At 43.7% G+C, this 27,278-nt stretch overlaps 1 protein-coding gene across 2 annotated transcripts; it reads right to left on the bottom strand.

The window, feature by feature from the left end:
• Nucleotides 1-837: 837 nt before the first annotated feature.
• ASB9 (ankyrin repeat and SOCS box containing 9) lies at nucleotides 838-20,912 on the bottom strand. Of its 2 annotated transcripts, none has more exons than XM_010993407.3 (7): nucleotides 20,529-20,912; nucleotides 12,874-12,953; nucleotides 11,465-11,572; nucleotides 7,934-8,084; nucleotides 6,196-6,330; nucleotides 4,499-4,758; nucleotides 838-1,050 (listed from the first exon to the last, which is right to left on the bottom strand). In XM_010993407.3, the coding sequence occupies exons 1-6, from the start codon at nucleotides 20,620-20,622 to the stop codon at nucleotides 4,535-4,537; spliced, it is 792 nt and encodes a 263-aa protein (XP_010991709.1). In that variant the 5' UTR covers nucleotides 20,623-20,912; the 3' UTR covers nucleotides 838-1,050; nucleotides 4,499-4,534. The 2 variants fall into 2 exon arrangements, with proteins under 2 accessions (XP_010991709.1, XP_010991708.1); XM_010993406.3 differs by having other exon boundaries at nucleotides 4,567-4,758.
• Between the last annotated feature and the right edge of the window lie 6,366 nt (nucleotides 20,913-27,278).

The following is a 27,278-nucleotide window of genomic DNA, read 5'->3' as shown; positions in this document are numbered from 1 at the left end:
TTAAAAAATAGCCACCTATGGCTAGTGAAAGGTTTCTCAACCTTGGCACTAATGACATTCTGGACTGGATAACTGCAGTGAGGGCTGTCCTGGGCACTGTAGGATGTTCAGAGAGCCCTGGCCTCTACCCACTAGATGCCAGGAGTACCCCACCCCTAGTTGTGGCCGCCAAAAAGTCTCCAGACATTGCCAAATGCTCCCAAAGGAGCAAAATCGCCCCTGGTTGAGAACCACTGAGCCAGTAGCAATTGTACTGAATAGCCCGGTTCTAGAATATGCCTGATATGTATATAGCACATTTTGGTTGAGGAAAAAGAACTGGCCGCTATACAATACTAGGGCAGTGGTGGGCTCGTCTTAAGGACAAGGAAGATTAAAAAAGTAAAGTCAGGTGTAATCAAAGAAATGTCTTTCTTCTTTATCTTCCTTCCCATGTGGTGGAGATGGAGCCAGGAGAGTGATGTTGGAAAATCCTGCTTCACTTCAAAGTCCCCAGTTTAGCATCAGAAAACCTACACTGGAATCTGCCTTCCCTGTGCTCACTGTGGGTAACTGGACAAATGGACCTCCCTGAGTCTCAGGGTCTCAGCTGGAGAAGCGGGGGGAATGGTACCCACCTGGCAGGGTTGCTGTCAGGGCTCAATCAGACAAAGCAGAAAGCATGCCAAGCTCAGCGCCTGGCATGTAGGAGGTATTCAAGACCACTGCTGTTACTTTAGCCATCCTCTTCCAGGCAGGCGGGAAAAAATTTTTTGTACCTTCCAACCAATAACACAAAAGTACCCAGTCTGTTCCATTAAAAATAAAAATCCTATTGAAAAAAAAAAACTAGCCAAGTTCTATAAACCTGATTTTATTTTAAAACCTCAGGGGCCTCAACCCTTAACGTTTGTCTGTTGTTTGTGACTCCATTCCCTTGACACACTTAAATGTGTAGGAGAAACCGTTTCAGCTCCTCAGGGAGGCTGAGGCCAGTGATCTTATGATGCTGCTGGATTCCAAAGCACTTCCGAATTCTAAGGCGGCACAACTGCATCAAAGAAGGGGGCCCTGGAGAAAGAGTGGAAGACAAGTCACACGTCGGTTTCACGGAGCTAAGACTTTTCTTCTTTTAAAGCGTACAAGCGATAACACTACTATAAGGAAATACTGTGGTACTGCTTAAGACCATCTTCTGGTTTTTTGCAGGAGGCGTTTTTAGGCCATGTTCTCTTTTCTGGTACTGAATTGAAATGAGTTTGTTAGCTTTTGATTTACAACAGACTGAAAGAAATTCAAAGCTCCATCTTACCAATGGAGGCTTCTGGAAGCGCACCGGGGGATTACAAAGCTATGTAATCCCCAGCGATGAAAATAAAAATCCATGTTTTATGGCTTTCTTGGCTTTTACCTTAAAAAAAGGTCATATTTTGGATGCAAGTACTTTTATAGTTTAGCAATTGGAAGATATACAAATATAACGAGTTTTCCATGAAGCAAAAGTGTTATCTTAAGTTGTATTTGTTTTTATCATCTGCATTCAGAGCTGTCTCAGGACTTCAACTCGTAGGTGAAAAGTGAATGAGCACAAACCTTGCAGAGGGATCTAGCCAAGAATTTACATCTTACGATAGTGGTTCGCCATAGGGATGGGGAAGGGGTATTTTGCTCCTGAGGGTCACCTGGCAATGTCTGGAGACCCTTCTCTTTGTCACAACTTGGGGGTGGGGTGATACTAGCATCCAGTGGGTAGAGGACAGGGATGCCACTAAACATCCTACAGTGCACAGGACCACCCCCAACTGGCCCCAAATGTCAACAGCACTGAGGTTGAGGAACCCTGTCATAGGGTAAAAGGATGGGAAATGATTTCCCATCCCCACCCCCTGCACTAATGTGTAATGGGAATTCTCATTTGGTTATTGAGAACATTTTTTAAAAAGCAAAGCTATAGACCCTCCAGAATCCCATAAAGCTGTAGCCCTCAATCCAGACTGGGGGTGGGGCGGGGGAAGGCTTTAAAATACATGCTGTTGGGCCCCACCCCAGAGATGCTGCTTCAGTTACCATTGAGTGGGGCCCCAGCATCTGGATTTTGTAAAGGCACAAGCCCCAGGTCATCTTATAGTGTGTGGCCATGGTTGAGAATGCCACCAAGAAGGTTCAGTGGCCTCTGATTTCCTGGGTAAACTGGGTGGCATACTTCTCAGGTGATGGAAAAGAGTGAGAGGTGGAAATAGACATATAAACACGCAAAGAAAGAAATGCCGTATTTTCAATCAGGTCCTCACAACACAGTTACAAGGTCCCAGTTGGAATTTAGGGCACCTTCCAGATGATGCTCCGTGAACTCAAGGAATAGATGGATGAACGCTTTCCCAGTGTACTCAAAGCACTTATTAACAAATGGCAAGAAGCATACTGTGCAGAAACAGAACTGAGTCTCATCTCACTAAGGAATGTTGAAACACATGACTAATTGTAGGTGCCAGACCCACTGTCAGGGACAACTGTAGGAGGTACTGATAAAGACTTACAGACTATACTTCAATAAAAAAAAATTAATAAATTTAAAAATAAAAATAAGGCATTACAAAGAACAAGACATCAGAGTAAGCCTAATGGAGAATTAGGAAAAACAGGACATCAGAGTAATAAGCTCGGTGTAACTACTGATGCAAATTGAGTATCTGTTGTTTATCACAAGTGGGATGGTGTTCAAGTATAGCCTTCATTCATGCCATATAAATAGAGCTGGAAACCTACTACCGCTTTGGAGCCACCTGCTGGCACCTGAAAGTATTCTCAGGGGGCTTTGCTTTACTCAATAATGGAAGCAGCTCATTCTACATTTATCAGTGGGCTTTGGGTGTCAATTCCTTTTTCTCCTCCAGCAACACTCATGATGCTTTAAGATCGAGTGCACTCGGGTGGCTCTTGCCGTGCTGGGCTTAGAGAGTCATGTTTAGTTGTCATTGTGTGTCATGAGTAAACACGGCTTTAGATGCTTTGCAAGGGGTGGGGTGGTCATACTGCTGAACTCCTGTCCGGGGACACCCGGAGACAGAAGTGGCCATGTTAAACCTACATGTTAAACCTGCCTTTGAGCATTTGTCCAGCCCCACTTCCTCTGCCCTTCCAGCCTGTGGAGAGGTAACTTCACCGGAACCCCCAAAATGACTCATGGAGGCAAAAGAAGTGGCAATTCTCTCCAACGGCAAGTGGTATTTTACAAAACAGTGGGCTCACTGACCACACTGTCACCAAAATGTGAATTAAAGGCAACGGAGGTATCTGAATGGGCTTCAGGAAATAAAGTAGAAGGGACGAGTTAGTGGAGGCAACTTGAATATCCAATGTGATTATTTGATGGGGCGAAGGGGGATTCTATATATAAAGGCACACACACACACACACACACGTGTGTGTGTCTATATATATGATTTATGACTTTCAGGAACCCTGAGGCACTTTTGCCTTTATGGATCTCTTTCTTAATTTAAAAAAAAAAGTATTTTACAGCCAGTAATTTGATAACTGTGTCTGTATAAAGATGAATACAAGCCAAATTATATTCTATTAATTTTGTTCCTCCTGATTTTAAAAGAAATTAAAACATTTCTGGATGGACCTAGAGATTATCATACTAAGTGAAGTTAAGTCAGAGAAAGAGAAATATCACATGGTATCACTTATATGTGGAATGTAAAAAAAAGTGACACAAATGAACTTATTTACAAAAGAGAAACAGACTGACAGACACAGAAGACAAACTTACGGTTACCAAAGGGGAAAGCTGGGGGCGGGGGGAGGGAGGCGGGGGAGGGATAAATTAGGAGTTTGGGATTAGCAGATACAAGCTACCATATAAGAATAGATAAACAAGGTCCTGCTGTATGGCACAGGGAACTATATTCAATTGCTTGTAATAACCTATAATGAAAAAGAATCTGAAAAAATGTGTGTATATGTATATATATGTGTGTGTGTGTATGTATATATATATATACACACACACACATAACAGAATCACTTCGCTGTACACCAGAAACTAACACAACATTGTAAATCAACTACACTTCAATTAGAAAAAATAGTAAAGTTCTTCAGATTGCTGTGGATCATGAAGTAATACCATGTCATGCTCAGTTAGCTGCATCCTGACCCCCAGAAATCAAATGCCCAGTGGTTCAGCCCATCTGTAGTGCAGGAAGACATCCTGGGGCATTGCACAATCCCAAGGAGGCTTCTGCTGCATCATTCTAAAGCATGTCTTAGATAACTTTAATACGAACATTTTAAAACAAAATCTTAATTCCTTAAAAGCTGGCATACCCCACATATGAATATTAGATCGTCCAAAACAGCCTGTCTCCAACACACCAAACAGCAGGATGGTTATCTACTATGTAACTCATACGGTACCTTGTTGAATACTCAGTTATCTCAGCTCCCCACATGCGGTGATGGCAGAGCATGATCTTTTTAATAGGACCAGAAGTCAGAACTCAGTAAGTACCTGCCTCCTGCTAGAGCCCACAGGAGTCTCTATGGATTAGGGCTTAGGTTCAGGCAAAGAAGAAGCACCTTCTCTCTGCAAGAAGAGCTTGGTCAGGGGGCTCTCTGGAGGCACCAGCTCCGAGGGACGTTTGCCTTCAGCATTCTTGGCCTGAGTGTCTGCTCCAAAGTCCATGAGCAAGCAGGCCAGTTCCCCATTGGACGCCCTGGCCACCACGTGAAGAGGGGAGTCCAGTCCCCGGCCTTGGTTCACACTTGCTCCTAAACAGTCACGAGAACAGAGAGTCAGCCGAGGAGCAGAGTCCCAGCATCCCCTTGTCAAAGCGCTGCACCTCAGGGCTCCCTGACAAAAGGGCGTCCCGGTGGGCACAGCAGTTCTCCGGAGAAAACGGGAGATGACTTGACTCCATTTACAAACGTGGGGGAAATGCCCCGATGATGGCTGAACGGGCAGCACGTGCTGTACGGCCTGTGAGGGTCAACACCACGCCCTGGAGCACCAGACACAGTGTGATACCTACAAGGAAAATCCTGGTGGCCTGACAGCTGCACGTTCATTACTCATGGAGCCCTAACACTAGCCAGGCCAGAAGTGAGGCCAGATGGGGAAATCCCATCTACGGCAGGCAGCCACATTCACTTGTGGAGCAGCTGCTGTGGGGCTGAAACCTGAGACTTGGGGCTGTGTGACTGGGACTCTGAAGAGCAACCAATTATGACAGCATTGCCTACATTGGGGTGGCCAATCCCAAGATCCCAGTGTAGGTGGCAAAGTCCTCCTCTTCAGGGAGAAGGTAGATTTCTAGGACCATCCCCACCCAATTCCATCCCTACACTCTCAGCCAGTCCCCTCACCAGCCCAGATGCTGGCTTACACGTGGGGACATGTGGCTTTGCCTGAGTGGCTGTCGCTCTCATAAACTGGGAATCTTTGGCCATCCAGCAAATGTTAACTCAATTGTTCTTGTACTCAGCTTTGTGAGGGATGCAAAATCTGGTCCTCTCCTAACGAGGGGCTTAAAATCCACTTTCGGTGATAGAAGAGAGAAAGAGGGAGAGAAGGAGAGAGACCGAATCTCCTAATTCATGGTAATAGTTACCAACTGAGTAGAAGGCAATAAGAACTCTAAGGACATTTGGTGGCAGGAAAGATTGCTGGATTTTTAAACAGTAAACAGGACTTAAATAATTAAAGAGGTGATGAAATGGTATTCCAAGTGCTGAAGAAGGGACTGGACACACAGCAGGAAGGTGAAAAAGAATGATTCGACTTAGGCCCTTTCAAAGAAAACATAGTATTTACAGTGGGCTAAAAATGGGTCAACTTCTATTTGCAAATGAAAGAGAACCGGTGAGGAAGGCCCCAAACAGGGAGACTCAGCCCTAACGCAGCGGCTGTGAAAGCTATGCAGAGCCTAATGATGTCACTGGCCGGAGAGAGGGAGGCAGAGGAAAGGGAGAAGTCATCACGGAGGACCATCCTGGGAGAAGACACCAGCATCATTATCATCATGCTTATTACAGTGAGAGAATTAAAGGTCAGTTTAAAGTCACTCCCCGTGGGAACATAGTATAAGCCGTGATCCCGTCCGACTCCCCTGCCCACACTCTTCCCTCTGCTATGAGAGAAAGAGCTCTCAAATAGCTTTCATTTCCTTTTCATTTACTGTCCTTGCTATGTTTTGCTTTTTGTTTTACCTGATTCCAGAAGCTTCTTGGCACAGGCTACCTGCAGGTTTTCACAAGCCAGATATAATGGTGTGCCCAGATGGCTGATGTTATGGTCAATGTCGCCCCCATGAGCCGCAAGAGACTCGATGCACTCCACGTGGCCTGCAGCCCAAAGGGGGAGCAAACCGTTACAGCACAAACTCTCTTAGCCAGGGAAACATCACCTTGCCCATTTTTCTGTGTGTTTAAAATTTTCAACAACTTTTCCAGGGATCAAAAGCTGTTTCCTTTACTTAGAATAGGAAATGACCTTCCACACTGGCGCAAGTTAATGGGTTGACCATAGGATGTGACCTACAGCTCTGGGTGGAACTCCACTTGAGTTGACCAGCCACGGTAAGCAACCAGCAACCATCCACCTTTTCCAATTGTTTATGGCTCGGTAATCAGTCCAAGTGCTGAAATCGAAGTGAGAACTGGGGAAAGGTGTGGAAGAACAGAGACTAAAGGTGGATCTGAAGAGGGCATAGCGTGAGCCATGGGACAGGGAGAAACAGGCCACAGTGGGCACAGGTGAGGCTGAGAAGAAGGTACCAGGTCCAACATGAGTGGCACCCAGCGTGGCCAGCTAGGTTTAGTGAAAGCAGAATCACTCTTCCTTGCTCTAGAATGTCAGTAGTTGAAACATTTGCTCCTTGGCGTTTCTCTCGTTATACCATTTTAGTTCTATGCGTTCAGTGAATGTGATGAGATAGCATCTCTCCTCGTGATGAAATGCCAATGCTTCAGGAGCTAAGTATAATATGGGTGGATCCAGTCAAATAGGGCTGCTGTCAACAAGATAGGAACAGCCCTCCTGGCAAGGTACGGTCATCACTATGAGAAGGAAGAGGAGGAGGAAAAGCAAACAAAACGTGCAATTTTGTCTTTTGTCTCAGAGTTCAGAACAGTAGGAAAACTGTGACTTTATGAAAAGAACTACCCCTGATGAGTAAGTTCTGGGGGTCTAATGTACAACATGATGACTACAGTCACTAATAATGTATTATAGACTTGAAAGAGAGTAGATCTGAAATGTTCTCACCACACAAAAAAGGTAACTGTACAAGGCAATGGATGTGTTAATTAACTTAATTATGGGCATCCTTTCACAATAGATATGTGTATCAAATCATCACATTGTACACCTCGAATAAACACAGTTTTACTTGTCAATTATACCTCAAGAAAGCTGGGGGTGGGGAGAGTTACCCCATACTGTATATAACATCTTATATTTCCGAAAGTTGCAAGTTTGTTTTCACTTAGCAAACCTAGGTGGCCCTGAGACAATATTCATTAAAGCCCTAAAATAGAATGTAATCTGTTTTATAAAATAATTTGATGTTATGGGGTCATGGGTTCAATAATATATTCTACAAATGTTGATGGATAGTCTACCATGTGACAGGCCCTGTTCCAGAAATACAGCCGTGAACAGCATTCCAAATGTTAGAAAAGGATGCTTCTCGCACTGATTGTGCATCAGAATTACCTGGAGGGCTTGTTCAACAAAACACAGGTGGCTGGGCCCCACCCCCAAAGTTACTGATTCAAGGAGTCTGGAATGGGGGCCCAAGAATCTGCATTTGCACACCAGGTTGGGAGGATATTTCTGGTCCCAGGACCCCAGATTGCGAACTACTGCTCCCTTTCGCTCTTCCCTGCAACAGGAAGAGGTCCCTCAAAGGAGTGGATGGAAAACTTAACTTCTCAACAGATTTACCTCTCTTAGCAGCTTCGTGGATGGGGGAGGCCAGATCACTCGCAGGGTGGGGGCTGGCTCCATGCTGCAGAAGCAAATTCACACAGTCCTGGCTGCCGCTGACACAAGCATTAAACAAGGGAGTGTGCCAGTCTGCAGTAACACCATTCACCTAGAAACAAAAGCTCCAGGATGAAGGCAAGGAGTGGGGCGACCCAGATTCAAATCTAAGTTCCATCACTTTCAAGCTATTATTTAACTTCTCAGAGACCTTCAATTCCACAGCTATAAAATGGGGACAAAAATAACAAATTCTACACAGTTGCTATGAAAAGCTGAATGAGGTATGGATTGTAAGGCACCAAGAATGTCTCTGAAATCTTCTGTCTCCTCCATGCCCTCCCCAAGAACATGAACTTTGAAACTACTTACGATCTTCAATAGCTTACAAACTAATCTCCTTATTTTAAACATTCCATCTGAGATCCATCCCACCCCAATCCAATTTCCCCACAACAGTTAGAGTAATCTTTTAATTTTTTTTTCAAATTTAAAAACATCGCTTCCATATAGAGTGAACACAAGCCAAAGATTTTATGTAACTCATTCATTAATGAGAGAACCAGTAAAACTGACTGGCTCAAAGGAGAATTTATAGAGCCAGTCAGTGGAATGCTGGAATAAATTGGCTAATCGATACAAAGCTGGTTAATATCTTACAGGGCCATAAAACTAGCATCTTTGGGGCAATCTTTTCTAACATTGGAAATGAGACTAAAACTTACAAGTTAACATCTAACGTCACAATGTGAATCGAATGGCAAAGGACGAAGCCAAATGCAGGTGAATTTTTCTGTATCAAGTAATTCTTTGGTGACTCTGTTAAACAATGATGCTGTGAAGACAGCGAAGGCACTCTATTCTCATAGGCTATTTCCACGCGACGCCAGGACGAGTGAGGCACAAAAGACAGCCAGGTGCACACTTGGAGGAGACGCTCACTCCCAGGGTCATGAAAGGGCTGCAAGCTCCGAGCGTGAGCAGCTCCTTAAAGCCTGCACCCTTGGCACCTCTCTTGCGTCTGCTTGGTCCTGGCCCTGTTCTCAAGTTTGTGGTAAGTCTTCTTAAGAAAAACATAACCCTGATGATGCACTCGTCTATAGCTCTCTGAGGATCTCAGGGCAGAGCCCGTTTTCTTGGCTGGACAACAAGCTCATTGTGTTCTGACCTCTCGCCTGCTCTGCTCTGCTGCTCTAAGGAATGATCTGAAGTGATGAACCAGGCGCTCAGTTTCACTTCTAGGCTGTTGCATTTGTTGTTCCCAATGGGTGGAAAACCCAGCATTTCCCCAACCCACCATTCAGCTGGCTACTCCAACAGATCCTTTACGTCTCAAGTGAGACATCATTTCCTGTAAGAAGCCTCTTCTGACTCCCTCTTTCTCCATCAGAAATAAACGAGTTAGGAACACTTCTGTGTGTTCCCAACAGTCCGCTTACTAGTCATACTTATTACATTGGGGTAGTTGGCAAAAATGACCACAGATTCTCTGCCCAAGATGCACAATCCCTTTGTAATGTGGCTTTCCAACTCCTCCCATCACAAGATGGAGACCGTTCAGTCCTTGAATCTGGGCTTGCCCACATGAATTGCTTTGGCCGATGGGACAGTAACAAATGTGATGCCAGCAGAGAGGTGACCCTCTTTTTCTGCTCTTGAAATCCCTGCTACTATGTGGAAAAGCCCAGGCCTCCTGCAAAAGGATGAGAGACCACAGAGAGATTTCCTGTCTCCCCAGACTTCTCAGCCATCCCAGTCAAGGTCACCATGAACCAGTCTGCCCCAGCTGACCTATCAGCTAACTCCAAATGCCTCCAGCTGAAGCAGGCCAGACCGAAGAGCTGTCCAGCTAACACAAGGAACTGGGAGAGAAAAAATGGCTATTGTCTTAAATCATTAAGTCAGGGTAGTTTGTTACACAGCAAAAACTAATGGATATGTCTGTGAGTCTCTGGTTTGTAAACCACAGTTACCAAAGGGGAAAGGTGTGGGGAGAAGGATAAATTAGGAGTTTGGGATTAACACATACACATTACTATATATAAAATAGATAAGCAACAAGGACCTATTGTATAGCACAGGGAACTATATTCAATATCTTGTAATAATCTATAATGGAAAAGAATCTGAAAATGAATATATATATATATATATTTATATGTATAACTAAATCACTTTGCTGTACACCTGAAACTAACACATTCTAAATCAACTATACTTAAATAAAAAAATTTTTTTAAACTAATGGATAAAAACAGTGTATTGTAATTGCCTGCTGTGAAAAAAACACACACAAAAAAGTAATTGCCTGCTGTGGTTGAGATGCTAAGCATACAACAAACTTATTTCCTCTCTCCTGAGCACAGAGCCATACTATACTTCCCAGCCTCCCTGGCGATTAGACATGGCCTAAATTCTGGTCAGTGGGATGTGAGCAGAAGTAACATATGTCACTGCCAAGACTGGCCCTTCAAAGTCGTCCATTCACAATCCTCCAAGTGTTGTCCCCTTCCAACCATCTGGAATGGAAGCCACTTGTTGAAGACAGAAGAGCAACAGGATGAGAGGAGCCTGTGTCCTGGAATCACCTTGGAAAATAGCCACCCAGCCGGGAACACCCACACTGGAGTTTGAGTTGAACAAGAAATAAACTTTTATTATACTAGGCTACGGAGATTTCAGGGTTTATCTCTTAAAGCAGACAGTGTTACGTTCAGCAATTTACCTGTTTATCTGGTTGTCCCCTCATTTAGTGTATAAGTTCCTAAAAATCTTTGTCTAGAGTTAGGCACATAATAAATACTCAGTAACTCCCGGGTGAGAGAACATGAGAAGGCCATGTCGAATCTTTGAGCAGATTTTCCCATCGCTTTTGAGCATGAGAGGACTTAGTTATCTAAGACCTACTGGTCCCCACTTTGAAATTCAATGACTTTGTATCTTCCTTCTCTAGGATCTCATTATGCCGCTCTGATTCCCATTCTCCAAATAATAATATGCCTTCTCTCTCTCAATCCTCACAATACCACAATATGCTACATCATATTTTTGGTTATTTTCCCTGTTTCTTTTTTTTCGTATGTAGACCCTAAAGCTCACAGGCTAAGTAATTTGTCCAAAGTTTCCAACGTTAGTAAATGGTAGAGATGGTCTGGGACCATTATTCAGGTCTTATGGAGCCAAAATGTTACGTTATTTTCTACAATATTTCATTACCTTCCACCCATAGGAATGAAGGCAGAAATCTAACAACTATTTATCAGTAGCGGTTGTTAAAGAAAATGACACACACTTTAATCATTACTTTCTAGCTAAAAATGCAGTATTTCATCTACCACTACAGCAAATAAGCTTGATGAACATAATAATTTTGAAAAAACCCTGTTCATATTTCAAGTCATGCTAATCAAAAATACTGGAAATTATTCAGAAGGGCTATAAATAGTCATTTTTCATTCATGGTTTCTAAGATGTGATTTGAGTTTCCCTTACCTGAGCTCCATGCTTTAATAAAATGTTTGCACAAGAAGGATGACCTCCAAGACAGGCTTCATGGAGTGGGGACACGTAATCTGCCGTGATGAGGTTCACAGGCCACCCCTGGAGGAGAGGAAATGGGCAGAGTAAGGGGTGCAGGGCAAAAGTTCTGTAGGACTGGTTTCCAGCCATGAAACCAGCACAAGATAATTTAAAGTTAACCTGGCTCATCAGTAAAAAGTCCACGAACGATAAATGCTGGAGAGGGTGTGGAGAAAAGGGAACCCTCCTACGCTGCTGGTGGGAATATAGTTTGGTGCCGCCACTATGGAGAACAGTATGGAGATTCCTCAAAAAACTAAAAATAGGCCTACCATATGATCCAGCAATCCCACTCCTGGGCATGTATCAGGAGGGAACCCTAATTCAAAAAGATACATGCACCCCAATGTTCATAGCAACACTACATACAATAGCCAAGACATGGAAACAACTTAAATGTCCATTGAGAGATGACTGGATAGAGAAGTTGTGGTGTATTTATACAATGGAGTACTACTCAGCCATAAAAAAGAATAAAATAATGCCATTTGCAGCAACATGGATGGATCTGGAGATTATCATTCTAAGTGAAGTAAGCCAGAAAGAGAAAGAAAAATACTGTATGATATCATTCATATGTGGAATCTTAAAAAAAAGACAAACTTATTTACAAAACAGAAACAGACTCCAAACATAGAAAACAACTTATGGTTACCAGGAGGGGAGGAGGGTGGGAAGGGATAAATTGGGAGTTTGAGATTTGCAGATTCTAATATATATATATAATAGATAAACAAGCTCATACTGTATAGCACAGGGAACTATATTCAATATCTTGTAGTAACTTATGGTGAAAAAGAATATGAAAACGCATATATGTATGTTCACGTATGACTGAAGCATTATGCTGTACACCGAAAATTGACACAACATTGTAAACTGACTATACTTCAATAAAAAAATATATAGCCTTGGTCTCTATCTACTAGACGATGCCAGGAACACCCTGCTCTCAGTTGTGACAACCTAATATTATCTCCATTGTCAAATGCCTCCTCTGGGGCAAAACTGCCCCAGTGGAGAACCACTGTTTTACTTGATGATTTTCAAGAACATAGTAGTCTACTGAAGAAAGTGAAGGCAACACTAATTTGCCCGCTATTCATTGAATAGATATTATAGTACCAATTATGTGCACAGAATTGTACCAAACTGGAGTATCATGCCAGCCTCCAAATAAAAGAATGGTTAGATAGGACAGGATTCATCTCATTTGGCTGAAGAAAAAATTTACATCTTAATATCAGATTACGCTATCTTTTTCTTAGTGCAGTGAACAATAGAATGGGCTTAGTTATTTTTTTTTTCCAAAAATCACCTACCTGGCTGATGAGGTTCCTCAAAGACAGCAAACGTCCATGGACTGCAGCTTCATGCATAGGAGACCAATCAGATACAACATCTGTAAGGAAAGGGAGAGCCAGGTTACATCTTGCTAACATACTTTACACCCAGAGGCTCATCCTCGGGCGTCAACGAGAGCCTAACTGGTCTTATTGGGGAGAGACATTGGAGTCAATCAACCAAAACTCCAATCAAGACTCCGGCATCTCTCCCCTCTGTGGATGTTCCTCGTACACAGTTTATTTGAAATGCCTAGCTAGCTAAAGGAATAACTACAGCCAGTGTCCAAACCGAGGACCAAAGAGGTGGATTGGGATGACAGATTACTGCACTTCCATTTACACACCCTGGTTTCAAAGGCAAAATGGTCCATTTAGTTAAATGAGGGCTTCACTAATTACCAGCATTAGTGTGTTCAGTTGTGGTTGCCAGTCCAATTTCCTGCGTGAAATACAAACTCTGGCATCTCAGCAAACAGTGCCATATACTAACAGCAGTCATCGTGTAATTACATACACCATTAGGTTTGGAATCAAATCTAAACAGAACCCTATCTGTTAATAGATTACCTCCTGTCCCAACACCAAGCACAAATCAGAGTTCAGTCTGACCTTGTAACAGGGACACGATTTACCCCCAAAGGCAGTGTGCCAATGCCATGAAGAGAAAGCTCTGAATTCAGACCCGCTTGACTTCTGAGCTGTGGGTCCCTGGGCAGATGCTGGCTTTAGTTTCCTTCTCTGTCAAGTCAGGACAGCAGTACACCTACCCCAGGCTCAACACCTATTAGCTACTATTATTATTCTGCCCTAACGCTTAACAGTCTTGATCATAACCCACAATCACCGCTATTTAAAATAGCAAACGGAGTAGGGGATGGTATAGTTCAGAGGCAGAGCACATGCTTAGCATGCACAAGATCCTGGGTTCAATCTCCTGTACCTCCACTAAAAAAAATTTTTTTAATTAAAAAAATAAAACAGCAAATGTATTCTCCAACCATATGGAAAGAATACTTTCTTAGGAAGGAAGCCTGGAAAACTTAGCCCAATGCATTAAATGTGTTCCTTTCTTTCTAATTGACACCATGTCACCTAAAGGTAGTGCAGACCTGAATTTTTCTCATCGGGAGCTGCGTCTGATTCCCAGTACACAGGAAGTGAGAAGGTAAGGAGGCTTCTTGAAGCTGGCTGCAGCTCCAGCTCTGCCTGCCTGAGTCAACACGCTTCAGGCAAACAAGGCAGGATGCTCCGGTAACAGTCAGCCCTCGTGAAGGAACTGGAATTGCCTAAAAGCCAAGAAGAGCTGGAGAACCAGGAGAGTGACTGAAGTCTGGCAAACGGAAGGTCATCAAGGAGGAGGCTAGAACACTTTGTACTCAACACGTTTCAGCTGACGTCAGCTTGCCACCTGGAGCTATCAATCCCCTGGAAAATCTGTCCCAGGGAGCAAATGACCATCCTTCCAGATGAATTCATGAGGCATTTAACAGGGAAAAACGGAGCTGAATGAGCCTGCCTACACACTGCTCAGCCAAGGCATTCCTTCTGGGATCACTGAGATGCACGAGGTACCTTCAGTGAAATGGTTTTTCCGATCCTCCAAACCTATGCTTGATAGAAAATCAGTGTCCTCACAGCCTTCTCTGAGGGTCCTAATTCTCTTAGGAAAAATATTGCTGCTTCTCGTGCTTGGACCCTACCATCCAGACAGCAGCTATGGAAAGATTTACCTCCAAAGGAGAATGAAAATACAACTCATTCTACCCCATTGGCGCTAAGGCAAAAGACCATCCACACAACATCTTGAGTGAGAAGAGCACGCCCCCAATTGAGAAAGGTCTTAAAAATCAGTTGCATCACCATGTGTGTGATGATGAAGTCATTTTTTCCTTCCAACTGCTCACCTGCTAAGAAGTATAGCTGCCACACTGCTCAACCTTTCTTAAAGCTACCCCAGATAATTACAGCTGAAAGCCAGGCAGGTCATTTGGGTCCTAAATTATAACTGTTTAGACTGCATAAAAACGATGCAATTATATTATCAAGTGTAGACAAAAATGGGCTTTACTTTCTATGCATTCATCATGAAAACATTACTCCTTTTATTTAGGGTAAATGAAGAGTTATGTACTTCTCCAAGAGGAAAATAAAAAGACTACCTGGGGTTTTGCTAACCCCTGTGTTAGAACACCATGTTTACAAAGCAGAGAGTCTGTGTCTTTGAGCAGCTCAAGGTGTTGTCCTAGTACACATGGTGGGGAGTGAACACTCTATCAGCTTTAATGATTTATAATTCACATACTATACAATTCGTCTATTTAAAGTGTACAATTCAATGGTTTTCAGTATATTTCCGAGTTGAACATCCATTGTCACAATCAATTTCAGAACATTTTTATAATCCCAAAAAGAAATCTTCTGCCCACTAGCAGTCACTCCCCCATTTCCACTTCCCTCAGCCCCGGGCAACCACTGATCTACTTTCTGTCTCTATGGATTTGCCTATCCTGGACTTTTCATATAAGTGGAATCATACACTATGTGGTCCTTTGTGACTGACTTCTTTCACTGAGTATGTTTCAAGGGTCCTCCACATCACAGTGTGTATCAGTACTTCATCCCTTTTATGGCCAAACAGTATTTGTATACATAGACCAATACGTTGATAGAGATTTGAGTTGTTTCCACTTCTTGGCTGTTACGAATGCTGCTGCTAGGAACATTCATGTACCAATTTTGGAGTGGATGTATGTTTTCAATTCTCTTGGGTACACAGCTAGGGGTGGAACTGCTGTATGATGTGATCACCCAGTGCTAAGCTTTTTGAGAAACTGCCAGACTATTTTCCAAAGCAGCTGTATCACGTTAGATTCTCATCAGCAGTGTATGAGACTTCCCTTCCTAAGTTAAAAGTCGAGGGTTTGGTGAATCTATCATAGCAGGCCTATATTCCAGCCCAGAAGAAAACCTTAGGTCCTTGTAAAGTCAAAATTCATCTCAGATGTATACAAAGCCTTTAGCCTCAGATCTCTAAACACTTGAGTGATTAGCTAAAGACTTTAAACTTCGAAAGGTTGACATGAACTTTATATATAGCTCATTTAGCAAATGCCATAATTTGTAACACAGATTATTAGTCCACACACTCTCTTCAGCTCTTAAAAACACTGGCGAGATATCCAGCAGATGTTTCTCTAGGGTTTCCAGAGCCCACATCAGAAGTAGGCAATAGGCTACAAGCTCAACACATGAGCAATTAAATCTAAAAGCAGCTTTGCCTGCTTTCCTGCTGACAACTGGAGAGCGCCGACTAAGTAGGAAAGAGGACCTATTCCTGCCAGAACAGGGACGCTGCTCACAGTAGGAAGCTAGGGATGCAGGGCACACTGACGGTCACAATCCCCTTTTCCGCTGACCCTAATGAAGTCTTTGAAACTCAAGGGCCATTACATCTATACAGCACATCATCCTAGCGCTTGGTATATACTAAGGATTCTTCCCCAAGAGTTGTACAGCCAGGATCTACTGGTTTTACTGCCAAGAAACAGATGCCAAATGGGGTTACTGGCAATGCCACAGATCCAGGAGTGTAGCTCATGGTTAAAATGGGGCAGGGAGCTCTCCTAATGAAACGACTCCACAAGTCCTCTAATTAGTGCCATTAAGCTTACCTCTCTTTTCAATTGAGTCTCCATCAAACCCTGTAGCACATTAGGAAGGCTGCCATTTCATTTTTTATTGCAATTTCTGGAATGATTTTTTAAATTTCTATTATTTCAGAAGAGATTTAAAATGCACTAATGCACTACATTCTGCAAAGAGCTATTAATGAAGCTCTGAGAGCCGCCAGTGAACGCTGGGAGTAGCATCAATGTATTCCTCCTGGGAAACACTTGGCAAGTTCAAGGCGCAAAAAGAGAGGCTGGGCGGTTCCGAGAGGGTGGGAGCATTTGGCTTCAGTCTTTGGGACACGATAGGGTTGGTTCAGTGGTGTGCACCGGCACTGGAGGATCCGGGTGCTGGGTTTACAATTGTAGCGGACCTGGGCTGGATTCCAGGACAAATCAAAGTAGGAAGAAGAGAAACAGAGGCTCATGGTTGCAAACAGGCAAACAGAAAGGCCCATGGAGGCAGCTCTTGGGCAAGTGGGTTCTGTCCTCTGCAATTATTTCTCTAATTCCATCACCCAGCCTCTCCTTTCTCTGACTCTGTCCCTCTCGAGCTGCCTTCTCCATAGGGACCTCACCCTGTCACCCATTCTGTCTGAGCAGGCAGGTCTCCCCCAGAAAACATGCCCCTGCCATGGTGCCCCAACATCTAAAATCCACTGTAAGAAAATGAAATGATCTCCTTTCCATGCCTGTCTTCGGTTTGATTGTGAATACTCTGTCCAGGGTGGGCTCAATTTTGTGAGGAAGAAAATCTCTCGATAAGTCTAAGTCCGCAGGCAAAACCCGGAAGGATAGACACTAAAAATAGCAACAGTGATCACCTGTTCTGTGGGATTATGCGTGTCTGTTAGTTTATCCTTCAGTGTATTTCCCAACGTTTCTATGAGTAGGTATGAGATAGTTTCCGAGGGCTGCTATAACAAACTACCACTAGCTGGGTGGCTTACAACAGAAATTCATCACCTCAGAGTTCTGAAGGCTGGAAGTCAGAAATGAAGGTGTCGCCAGGGCCATGCTCTCTCCAGAGAGTCTAAGGAAGAATCCTTCCTTGACTCTTCTAGCTTTTGCTGGTAGGTGTCCATCTTTACTGTTTCTTGGCTTATCAGAGGCATCATTCCAATTTCTGCCTCTGTCGCCCCCTGGCATTCTCCCTGCCTGCCTCCTCTCCTCTTCATGCAAGGACCAGTCATTGGATGAAGGGCCCACCTGACTCCAGTATGACCTCCTCTTAGCTAATTACATCTGCAGTGACTCTTTCAAAACAAGGTCACGTTCTGGGGTACTAGGGGTTGGGACTGCAATGTATCTTTTGGGAGGCGGGGCACAGTTCAACCCATAACAAGGTATTTTCAGGGGGAAAAAAAAGATAATTTTTTCCTGCTCCTGGGCAGAGGAGTGAAGAATTAAATCTCTATGAAGAGCTGGCTGCCAGTTTTGTAGCCTTTTCTCCCTTCCTCCGGAGGAGGCAAAGCCAAGCCTGCAAGTGGAGGGGGAAGCAGCCAAATTCCCCAAAACAACCCACACCTGGGCCCTGCAGTCCCTCTGCCCTGGGCCTGTGCCAGGGGATCGGCTTCACCTGAGCTGAGTTTCTCGTCATGGCCATTTGGAAATAACAGTCTGAGTGTTTCACATTCCACTCTTCACCAAGGTCAAGGCTTCCCAAGTATAAACAAATGCAATCCAGCTCTAAGTGAGGTTCAGCCCAGGGGGCAGGACTGACACAAAGTAGGGAGAGAAAGACTCCACTGGGGGAGGGAGGGGGAGAAAGCCTGGGAGGGCTCCGTGGGAGTGGTGGCGTGGCTGGGCGGAAGGAGGCAGGAGCTGACCGGTCAGATGTGGAGAAGGAGGTAGGAGAGCAGAGGGGTCCTGGCATCTACCCTTGTGACTTCTGCTTCCTGGAAAACTTCCCTTCCTCTAGTCCCTGTGAAATGACAGCATCCGAGTCTCTTCCTACTTCTCTGGCCAACTTCCTGGTCCTATGGCTTCAACTGGAGATCTGACCCAGGACTGCATCCTTGGCTGTCACCAATCAGCCATCAGACAACGTCTCCTCCCCCAGGATTTCAGCCCAGCCCTTCCGCAGAACAATCTGAGGTCTGGTTCTCAAGCTGAATTCATTCCCCGGCCTCTGTCCATCACCATCATGCTGGGCCCTGGTCACTGGCACTGACACTTCCATATTCAAAAGAGAACTCCCTCTCCTCCCTTCCTCACCCTGCTCCCAAGCCAGCTCCCTTGCCCACCTTCTCTCTTATCTAGCCTTCTTACCTGACATTAACTCAGGCTTTGGCTGTCTTCTCTCCTTTAGCCCCAGTAGTTAAGCAACAGAGTCTGATTTCTCTTTCATTGGACATTATCACCCCTATTTTCCCTTTCTCTCTGACTTATGAAGCTTGCTCCAGTCAGCTTCATGCAGTGGTTCTCAAAGTGTGGTCCGCAATCATCAGCATCAGCACCACCGGGGTGCTTGTTATAAATAGAGATTCCAGGTCTCACCCTAGACCTACTACTGCATCAGAAGGGGGAGCCCAGCCATCTGCATTTTCACAATCCATCTTGGTGGTGCTGATGTGAGTTTGAGAACCAAAGGATTAGCACACGAACTTCTCATAAATCCACCACAATCTATCCCGACTGTGGCTACCAAATTAATCTACTTACAGTCTTAATAATGGCCAGGTCTCCACTCCAGAACCATCAATGTCTCCCAATTCCCTGCCTCATGAAGGCTAAACTCCTCCACTTAGTTCTGAAGTTTCATTATCGGGTTCCACCTCTCCAAACTTGTTCTCACTAGACAGACATGCTAAGACACTCTGCATTCTAGTTGTGACAGCATACTCTATATATGCCTCCCCACCCCCACCAACCCATCCAGCCCCAACCAGGGTTGGATTAGGACCTTTAGAAACCCTCAGCAGTGAAAAGTGGCCAGCGATCCTCTCTCATGTGGAAATAAAAATGATACTGCTCAGCTGTAAAATAATCATGCTGAAAGTAAACCAGATGATGGATTCTTCCCCATATTGATTGGTTGGCTGCTTTAAAAAAACACATTTATCCAATTCATTTTTAAAAGTTACTTTTGGTCTGCCTGTGCCGATCCAAATCTTACTCACTCAGGGCTCTGCTCATTTTACAAGCAGAAGTGGATGAACGAACGGATGAATGAATGAGCAGACCATTCTGCTCCATTAGCCAGAGGGAAGGTATTTTGCATTTAACGTCTTTTGTTTTTCCCCCCTTCGGCACCTAAACAGTAGGAGAATAATAAATCCTAGCTGACTGCAGGGTCCCTGCTTTTGTCCCTTTGACAGACAAGTGTTGTGGGCAGCCTACCAGGCATAAACTCTCCTCTGACGCCTAGACCTATTTTTCAGAATCCTTCAGTCAGGAATGTTCAAAGGAAATGACTGTCCCAGAGGTGTGAGACTCTATACATCAGCAAAGACACCACGGAACAGGTGAGAATTACAGCTGTTAAGACATTGCCCCAAAGTTAAAAAAAAAAACGGGGGGCTCCTTTTAAGGTGGATCAATCAGTGCTCAATGTTTGAACATCACTTATAAACCCAGCCCCAAATGCCAAATACCTAAGACCTTTTAATAAATGTTTTAGCAAAGTGTTCCTATTTATAAGTAACTTTAAAACCTCCAATGTAATGTAAGCGATACGTTTGACCCACAAACAATAATTCTTTGGAGTTGAAATTTTTACTGGAGAATAAACTGCGATAATTGACTTTGTATGGTCTACAGGACCTGCGGATAGAGGTGTACACATTTTTGAACAACCGTGTTAAGGATATATACCAGCAAGCCACAGACATCTGTCCAGTAACTGCCCGGTGACCACATCTCAGATGGAGCCACTGAAATCACCCAACCCTCTTCTCTCTTCTCAGCTAAGCACGTTAACCAACCTCCCCAGCACTCAGACTCCAAAACCCCTAGACTCACCCCCCATTAATGGGTTTGAAAGGAGCCTGACGTCAGGAGGGCCTCCTGGCCTCGGCAGCTTGCTGTCGTCCCTGCCCCGCGGTTCGCCATCCATGGTGCTCTCCTGGGTCGGACAAGCGCCGCGCTTCACTTCAGCTGCTCAGGAAAGTCCAAATTCCATGCTCCCCCTGCTCCTGGGAAATTCCAGTGCTGGGACCGGCTGAGCTGCACCGTCCTGGTCAGATGGCAGAGAACAGACCAGAACAGGCAGGGTAATCTGAATACTACCTGTGGTCAGACACGCGCGCCCACACACACGCGCGCGCACGCACGCACACACACACACACACACTCCACCTAGCTGGCTGGAGGCTGCCCACAGCCCACAACAGCCCCCCAGCCCCAAGTCTGCAAAGTTGCTGATGTCACGTCCTTTCCAAAACTGAGACCAATCAGTGACGAAGCCTTGGGGTTTATCAGGAAGGAAACTCACAGTTTGTAACTTTTGGAGCTCCAAGGGAACAGGGTGGGGGTGAAGGAAATAGCTCTCGCTGGCTACAATGTTGTTCCCCCCGCTGGGATCCGTTTGTTGTTTGGGGGTTTCTTGTTGTTGAGACAAGCTCCAGGACCCAGGAGCTGAGAAAGCTGGTTTTGCTGCAGCCCTGCTGAATTGCTTGCACAGCAACTCACACAGCACGCCCTGGCCATCTGCACATGTGGTTTCAATTTTTCTGGGAGTTTCTTATGGGAAAATGTGTCTATATGTAACAAAAATGCACCTTTGGAAAGAACTTCTATTTTCTTTCCTCCAACTGCAAGGATTGCACTAAACGGCCTGCTTGCCCTCCTCCACACATTGTATTTTAACTTCTAAATAAATAATTCAGGGTTGCTATTGGAAAAAGGGATTACTGGGCTGCAGAGGGGCATGGAGGACACCCGCTCTCGTTCTTTTAATTATTAGCTATTAAAAGTTTTACTTTGCAAAAGTTTCGCCTGTTCGCCTTTATAAAACATTTGGGGTTTTGTCCGTGTCTTTTCAGATAAACACAGTTTCCCCGCACCCCTGGGTGCTGGTTCAGGCTGATGGCCACTCTTACTCTTCCGGCTCCTCTCTTCCAGATGGAAAGGGATTTTTCTTCCCCGTTCAGGAAGGCTCAGAGTTAGCCTCAAGCATAGTCTGGCTGAGAAATGATTGCAGATATTTTTTTTAATGCCAAAAATGCAGCTTTACTGTTTCAGATTTAGGGAGCCTCAGTTGACCCACGTGGTAGCCACTGTTAAGTTTGAGGACTGTCCTCCATATTTTAAAATGCATTTCCGTGCATACATATGGGTACACATTTATTTTGTACCTTTTCCACGTAATTGCATTGTATTATCATATCGTTCTATGCTTTTTATACTGATTTTGTCTTGGAGCTTTTCCCATTTCATCCTTTATTCACACCTGCATAGCATTCCACATGGTGCCAAAAGGATTTCATTATTCCTCTGACGGTGGATGCAGAAGGTTACCATTTTCCTTTACTACTGTTGCGGAAAAATGTCTTACAGCTCGGTGTTACAGCTCAGTTGTGACAGTAACCTTGATCAGGGCGACAAACCAAGCAGCACTCAGAGAGTTGGGAGAACTCAGGTTTATTACACCAGCTGGTCCAGAAGAGTTAACACTCCAAGCACTGGACCCCGTCTGCAGGTTTACACAGGCCTTTATAGCCTGCTAGTTTTACACTTTGCAACATCGTATGCAAATAAAGTATAACAGAAGTTGACCAACTAGGAACAAGCTTTGTAGAAATAGACCAATCAGGAGTGAGAGAAATAACCAATCAGGAGTGAGCTCCATGCAAATGAAGTACTACAAATGAAGTACTACAAAAACTACATAAGTTAGGGAAGTGGACCAATCAGAAGTGAGAGTCATAACCAATCGAGAGTGAAGGAAATAACCAATCAGAAGTGAGCTCAGGGAACCAATAGAATTTTAGGGGTAAGTAAGCCGTTTCAGAGGCAAAAAGTGAGATAGAGCCTCTGGGCCAGGGAACCCGACGGTGCTGGCAGGAAAGTAGAGGCCCTGCTTGGGGGTCCTGCCAGTCTTTTTATGGGGCTTCCCACCTCACTACTACAAAATACCACAGTCTGTATTTTTCTGTATTTGGCTTTGTGCACATATTGAAACTGAGTCCCCCTAAAACTGAGTTCCTCTGCCAAGCTTATGATTAAACTCTCCACCCAAAATCTGATTCCCTTTCTTGTCCTGAACCTGTTCCACTCAAGTTTGAGGAGAAGCAAAGGAAAGAGGGGACTGAAACCGTATACCAGCCCCTGTGTCCCTGTCCTTTGAAGTAAAGGCTTTTGCTTTGGTCTCCCAGTCCTCCCCTGAGTCTCAAAAAGCTGGCTCAAGAGTTAATAATTAGGAAATGTGAAGATGTTAATCATTAGAAAGAATAGCTGTTGGGCCAGGAAACTGGTAACAATTTAGACTATAAATCCTAGTAGAGTCACCAAACTCCCAGTTCCCTGAAAGATATAAAGCCCTGACCCATACTCCTCAGTTGCTTTTACAGTAAGTAGACTCCACCAGATAAAAATTGTTGACTGCAAGCATGTAGACCCTAGACTGGTTGAAACCAGAAGGTTGATGATGCTTGAAACTTCACCTTGATGTCCACCAGTTTGAGAATTGTGCACCAGCTGATCACACAGCCCACAGCCCCATCCCTCACAGTGCCTTTAGAAACCCCTCCCTGAAAACCATCGGGGAGTTCAGGTCTTTTGAGCATGAGCTGCTTGTTCTCTCTCTTTGGCGCCCTGCAATAAACACTGGACTTTCCTTCACCACGACCCGGTGTCAGTAGATTGCTGCTTACAGGCAAGCAGACCCAAGTTTGGTAACAATATGCAAATACTTTTGGAGGTGAGATTCCTGAGAGCAGACATGCTGGGTCAAAGTTGTACTCATACACATGTGATCATTTCTATGGTGCTAAAGACACACAAGTCAAACAAGAATCCCAAATGAGATTGGTGGATGGTCTCAATGTTGATTTCCTGACATTGATATTGTCCTGTGATATTGTACTCCAGTTTTGCACAAAGTGATCATTGGGGGAAACTGGGCAAAGCTAGCTGAGATCTCGCTGTATTACTTCTTGGGATTGCATGTGAATCTACAATTCTTAATTAAGCTGTACACTTAAAAATTGAGAGAAACACAGCCAAATCACCCTCCAGCTTTATATGGAGAATTAATTGAGAAGGCCATCGGCATATACATTGTTCACTACTGCACCAGGAAAGATCTGAAGAAGAATGAACTTGTATTTGGCAGAGGGAGAAACTGACTCCCAAAGTAGACCGGCTGACAAGGAGTTCAACAGAGGGGCAGGAGAGTTGGATACCAACACCATTCTTTCTGAGCAAAATCTTCATGGTACAGCTTCTTCATTTACTTTTAATTAAATTCCAAGAAGATAAGGTTTTTCCATATTCAAATTGAACTCGACTGTTCATAATGACAATAAAGAAGATTTCCAAGTTGTTGCCTTAGTTCCACGGAGGGAATTAATCATGGGTTAATCTCATTATATTTACAGTGTTGATCAACACTTGTGAACATTGGAGGAGGGGAACTGATTTTTTTAAACTGTTTAACAGTTTTAGGCAGGAATTAGACAACCATTACAAGAAAATTTCATGCATTTTTCAGGATCTGACACAGTAAGGCCACAATCATTCCTTATGAAGTGTAGTCGCACCACTGGCCAGTGCCTCTGCCCTGCTCCTCACCTAGATGGCGGCGGCTGCCATCACTCGGACTATGAGACTTTCTTCTTGAGGCCTTGGGGAACCTTGAAAGTCTCCTCTAATCAGTCAAAGTTGGCCCAGAAGCAGAAACCTCTTGTCATTCCAGCCAGCAATTTTTCTAGCACAAAACCTTTAAAACCTAAAAGGTACCTATCTCCTCTGATAATTCAGAATGATCTGCTTTTCCTGCAAAAATCCTGGTTTTGTTGCTCTTGTAAAGCTGGCATGCACACCGAGCTAGTGATGTCACTACTTTAGAAAGCAGTCACTCAGTCCTCCTGGGACTACCAGTACATGATAAGATTCAAACAATTGTGGGTTTTGTTTTTTTTTAATCTGGCAGAATACAGTATTCCTGAGGAAACAATCAGGCAAATCAAAATGGAGAGATAGTCTACATAACAATGGGGCTCAATTCTTCAAAGTTGCCAGGGGTGTGAAAGACAAAAGTGTGGGGGGTGGGGGGCTGTCTAGATTAAAGGAGAATGAAGAGACTTGATAATTCAATGAGATCATCCTTGACTGGATCTTGATAGGGGGAGGGACAAGACATAAAAGATATCAATACCACAATCACGGAAATTTAAATATGGGCATCTATTGGATACTCATAGTGCATCAAAGTCAAAATGCCTGCATGTGATCACTGCATTGCCCTTAGTGATGGAGAAGAACCTGTGTTCCTAAGAGATGCACGCACAAGTCCTTAGTGCGGAGCCTCGTGGGAGCGTGACGCAGGGGGAGAAAGGCGTGGCCCTATGTACACATTTCGCACCAACTGGAAAAAGTTAATACAGGCTTTACAATCAAAACGCTTTAGTATATTTAAAGCCCATGTTACCCAGTCTGTTCAGAAGCCATCATCATTCCTGAAAAACCCAACAGCCACATGTCCCAGCACCTCGGGCTGATTGGCAACACTGTTCTCATTGTGCAATTATGCAGGGCCATAAAACAAACGACAGCCTGTCTTTATTTCAGTTTTTGATATTTTGGTCATCATGGGCTTTTTCCCTTAACATTTGAATTTTTCAATATTTTTTTGTCTTGATGACAGAGTTTTTCGGTGCTCCCGTAAATTTTTTGCCTTGCTAGCCTCTGAATCCTCATCCTGGATAAGAGTCATGATGTCCCCAGTTCACTCACAAATGGTTCATTTAAAAAATATGGGTATAGGTAGTAATTATACATGGGCTTACACATATGCATATATTATACAGCTGTGTATACACACATGCATACACACATGTATGTGTACACATACTTACACACACATATGAAAAGATATAAGCAAATATGGCAAAATCCTATCAATTGATGAACCGGGGTGATAGATGTACAAATATTCATTGTATCATTCTTGCAATTTTTCTGTAAGCTGAAAACTTTTCAAGATATAATGATGGCAGAGGAATGAATTAATAAGTGAAAATTAAAACCTGGTATACATTTTGTACACGTTAAACTCATGTTAAAATACAAAGCTGCTATCCTGGGTGTGACTCGTGTATTTGTCCTGGTAGACTCTGCCAAAGGAACGCGATGAGGTATTTCACATGCAAATATCCATTCAGAGCAGCCTCCAGCGATGATTTGTGATGGGAGAAAATGTGAGGTCCTCCAGTGCAGAGAGCGCCCCTCCCTGACAAGCTGTGATTATTCAACGATTCCTCCCTCATCAAGACAGCTTCAGGCAAAGTCTATGAAGCATCAACTGTTCTCTTTGTGTTAAGTGCATACAATCATCTCAGCAATGAGCATTGAAAAAATAATTATCTGTAAACCTCGGGTTTATTTGACATGGCAATATTAGAAATATCAGGGAGAATTACTCTGGGAGAAACAATTCCTTAATAAAATATGAATAAGAACTTAGAGACATTGAATGCCGTACCCAACTTTTAAAATATTTTATGGGATTTTCAAAGAGTTGAGGTTTACACCACCTTCAAGCGACACAGGTGAGCTTATTTTTTTTTTTAAACAATAGGTCAAGGCAGATGATAGATACAGTCAGATAAATGATGGATGGATAGAAAGATGATAGACATATGATATATAGATAGATATATTAGCTATCTCGATATATAGACAGATGGTATATAAATAATATATGGTATTTGGTTATGAAAATATTTTTCTTTAAAATGATTCATTATGTATATATTTTTAATTATTTTAAACTACTACATTAAATGGCTTTCTGAATCAGTAAATACCACTTCTCAACATCTTCTAAGAAATACTTAAAACATTTAAAAAGATTTATAAAAAATGAAGTTCACGCTATTGTTATTTATAACAGCAGGAAATTAGAAATCATCTATGTATCAACAATATGGAAATAGCTAAGAAATACGGTACAACTGTTAGAGCAGACAGATAGCTGGATATGAGCAGAGAAAGGGGGACACAGACCAAATGGCAGGAATTGGGCAGAAAAGAGGGGCACAGGCCAAATGCAGGAAACCACACATCATGTGAGCACCAGGGGTCCCTGGGCAGAGAAAGAAAAGCGGGAACCTTTGGGCTGATAAGTGGTCACACCTTTTGGGGCGATGAGTGGCCTGGAGACTGACAAAGAAAGGTGAGAAAAAGCAGGAATTTCCAGTGTCCGAATGTAACCTTTTGCTCATTATGCCCTCATTTCAATAAAATTAGCCTTGCAGATCAGAAGTACCCAACATAGACCGACACCATGACACTTCTGATCCAGACTAAATAAGGACACAATTCCCTCCTCCCTTTGGGAAGGTGGAGTTGGGATGATAATCAGGGAATACAACCCCAAACCCTTCCCTCCCCAATGAATATTCCGCCCATTCATTTTTACACCCTATGTAACTAACTTGCCAAAGAAACTCAGGGCAGCCACTCACCTGAGTCTGCCCGCCCTCCCCCTGACAGTGTACTATCCATCCTTTATAAATCCTCACTTTACTTTTTTAAACTACTACGTCT

This window comes from Camelus dromedarius, chromosome X (assembly GCF_036321535.1).
Source record: "Camelus dromedarius isolate mCamDro1 chromosome X, mCamDro1.pat, whole genome shotgun sequence".
Classification (NCBI taxonomy): Eukaryota; Metazoa; Chordata; class Mammalia; order Artiodactyla; family Camelidae; genus Camelus; species Camelus dromedarius.
The sequence above is the reverse complement of the archived record's forward strand: the minus strand, read 5'-3'. Positions and strand labels throughout refer to the sequence as shown.

Bases quoted from the DNA above. Each gene is read 5' to 3' on its own strand.
- ASB9 (XM_010993406.3), bottom strand. From the start codon at position 20,622: ATGGATGGCGAACCGCGGGGCAGGGACGACAGCAAGCTGCCGAGGCCA. The intron at 12,954-20,528 runs GTGAGTCTAGGG...CTTTCCTTACAG, and splicing joins TTCAAACCCATTAATGGGGG to ATGTTGTATCTGATTGGTCT. The intron at 8,085-11,464 runs GTAAGGGAAACT...TTTTGTTTCTAG, and splicing joins TATTAAAGCATGGAGCTCAG to GTGAATGGTGTTACTGCAGA.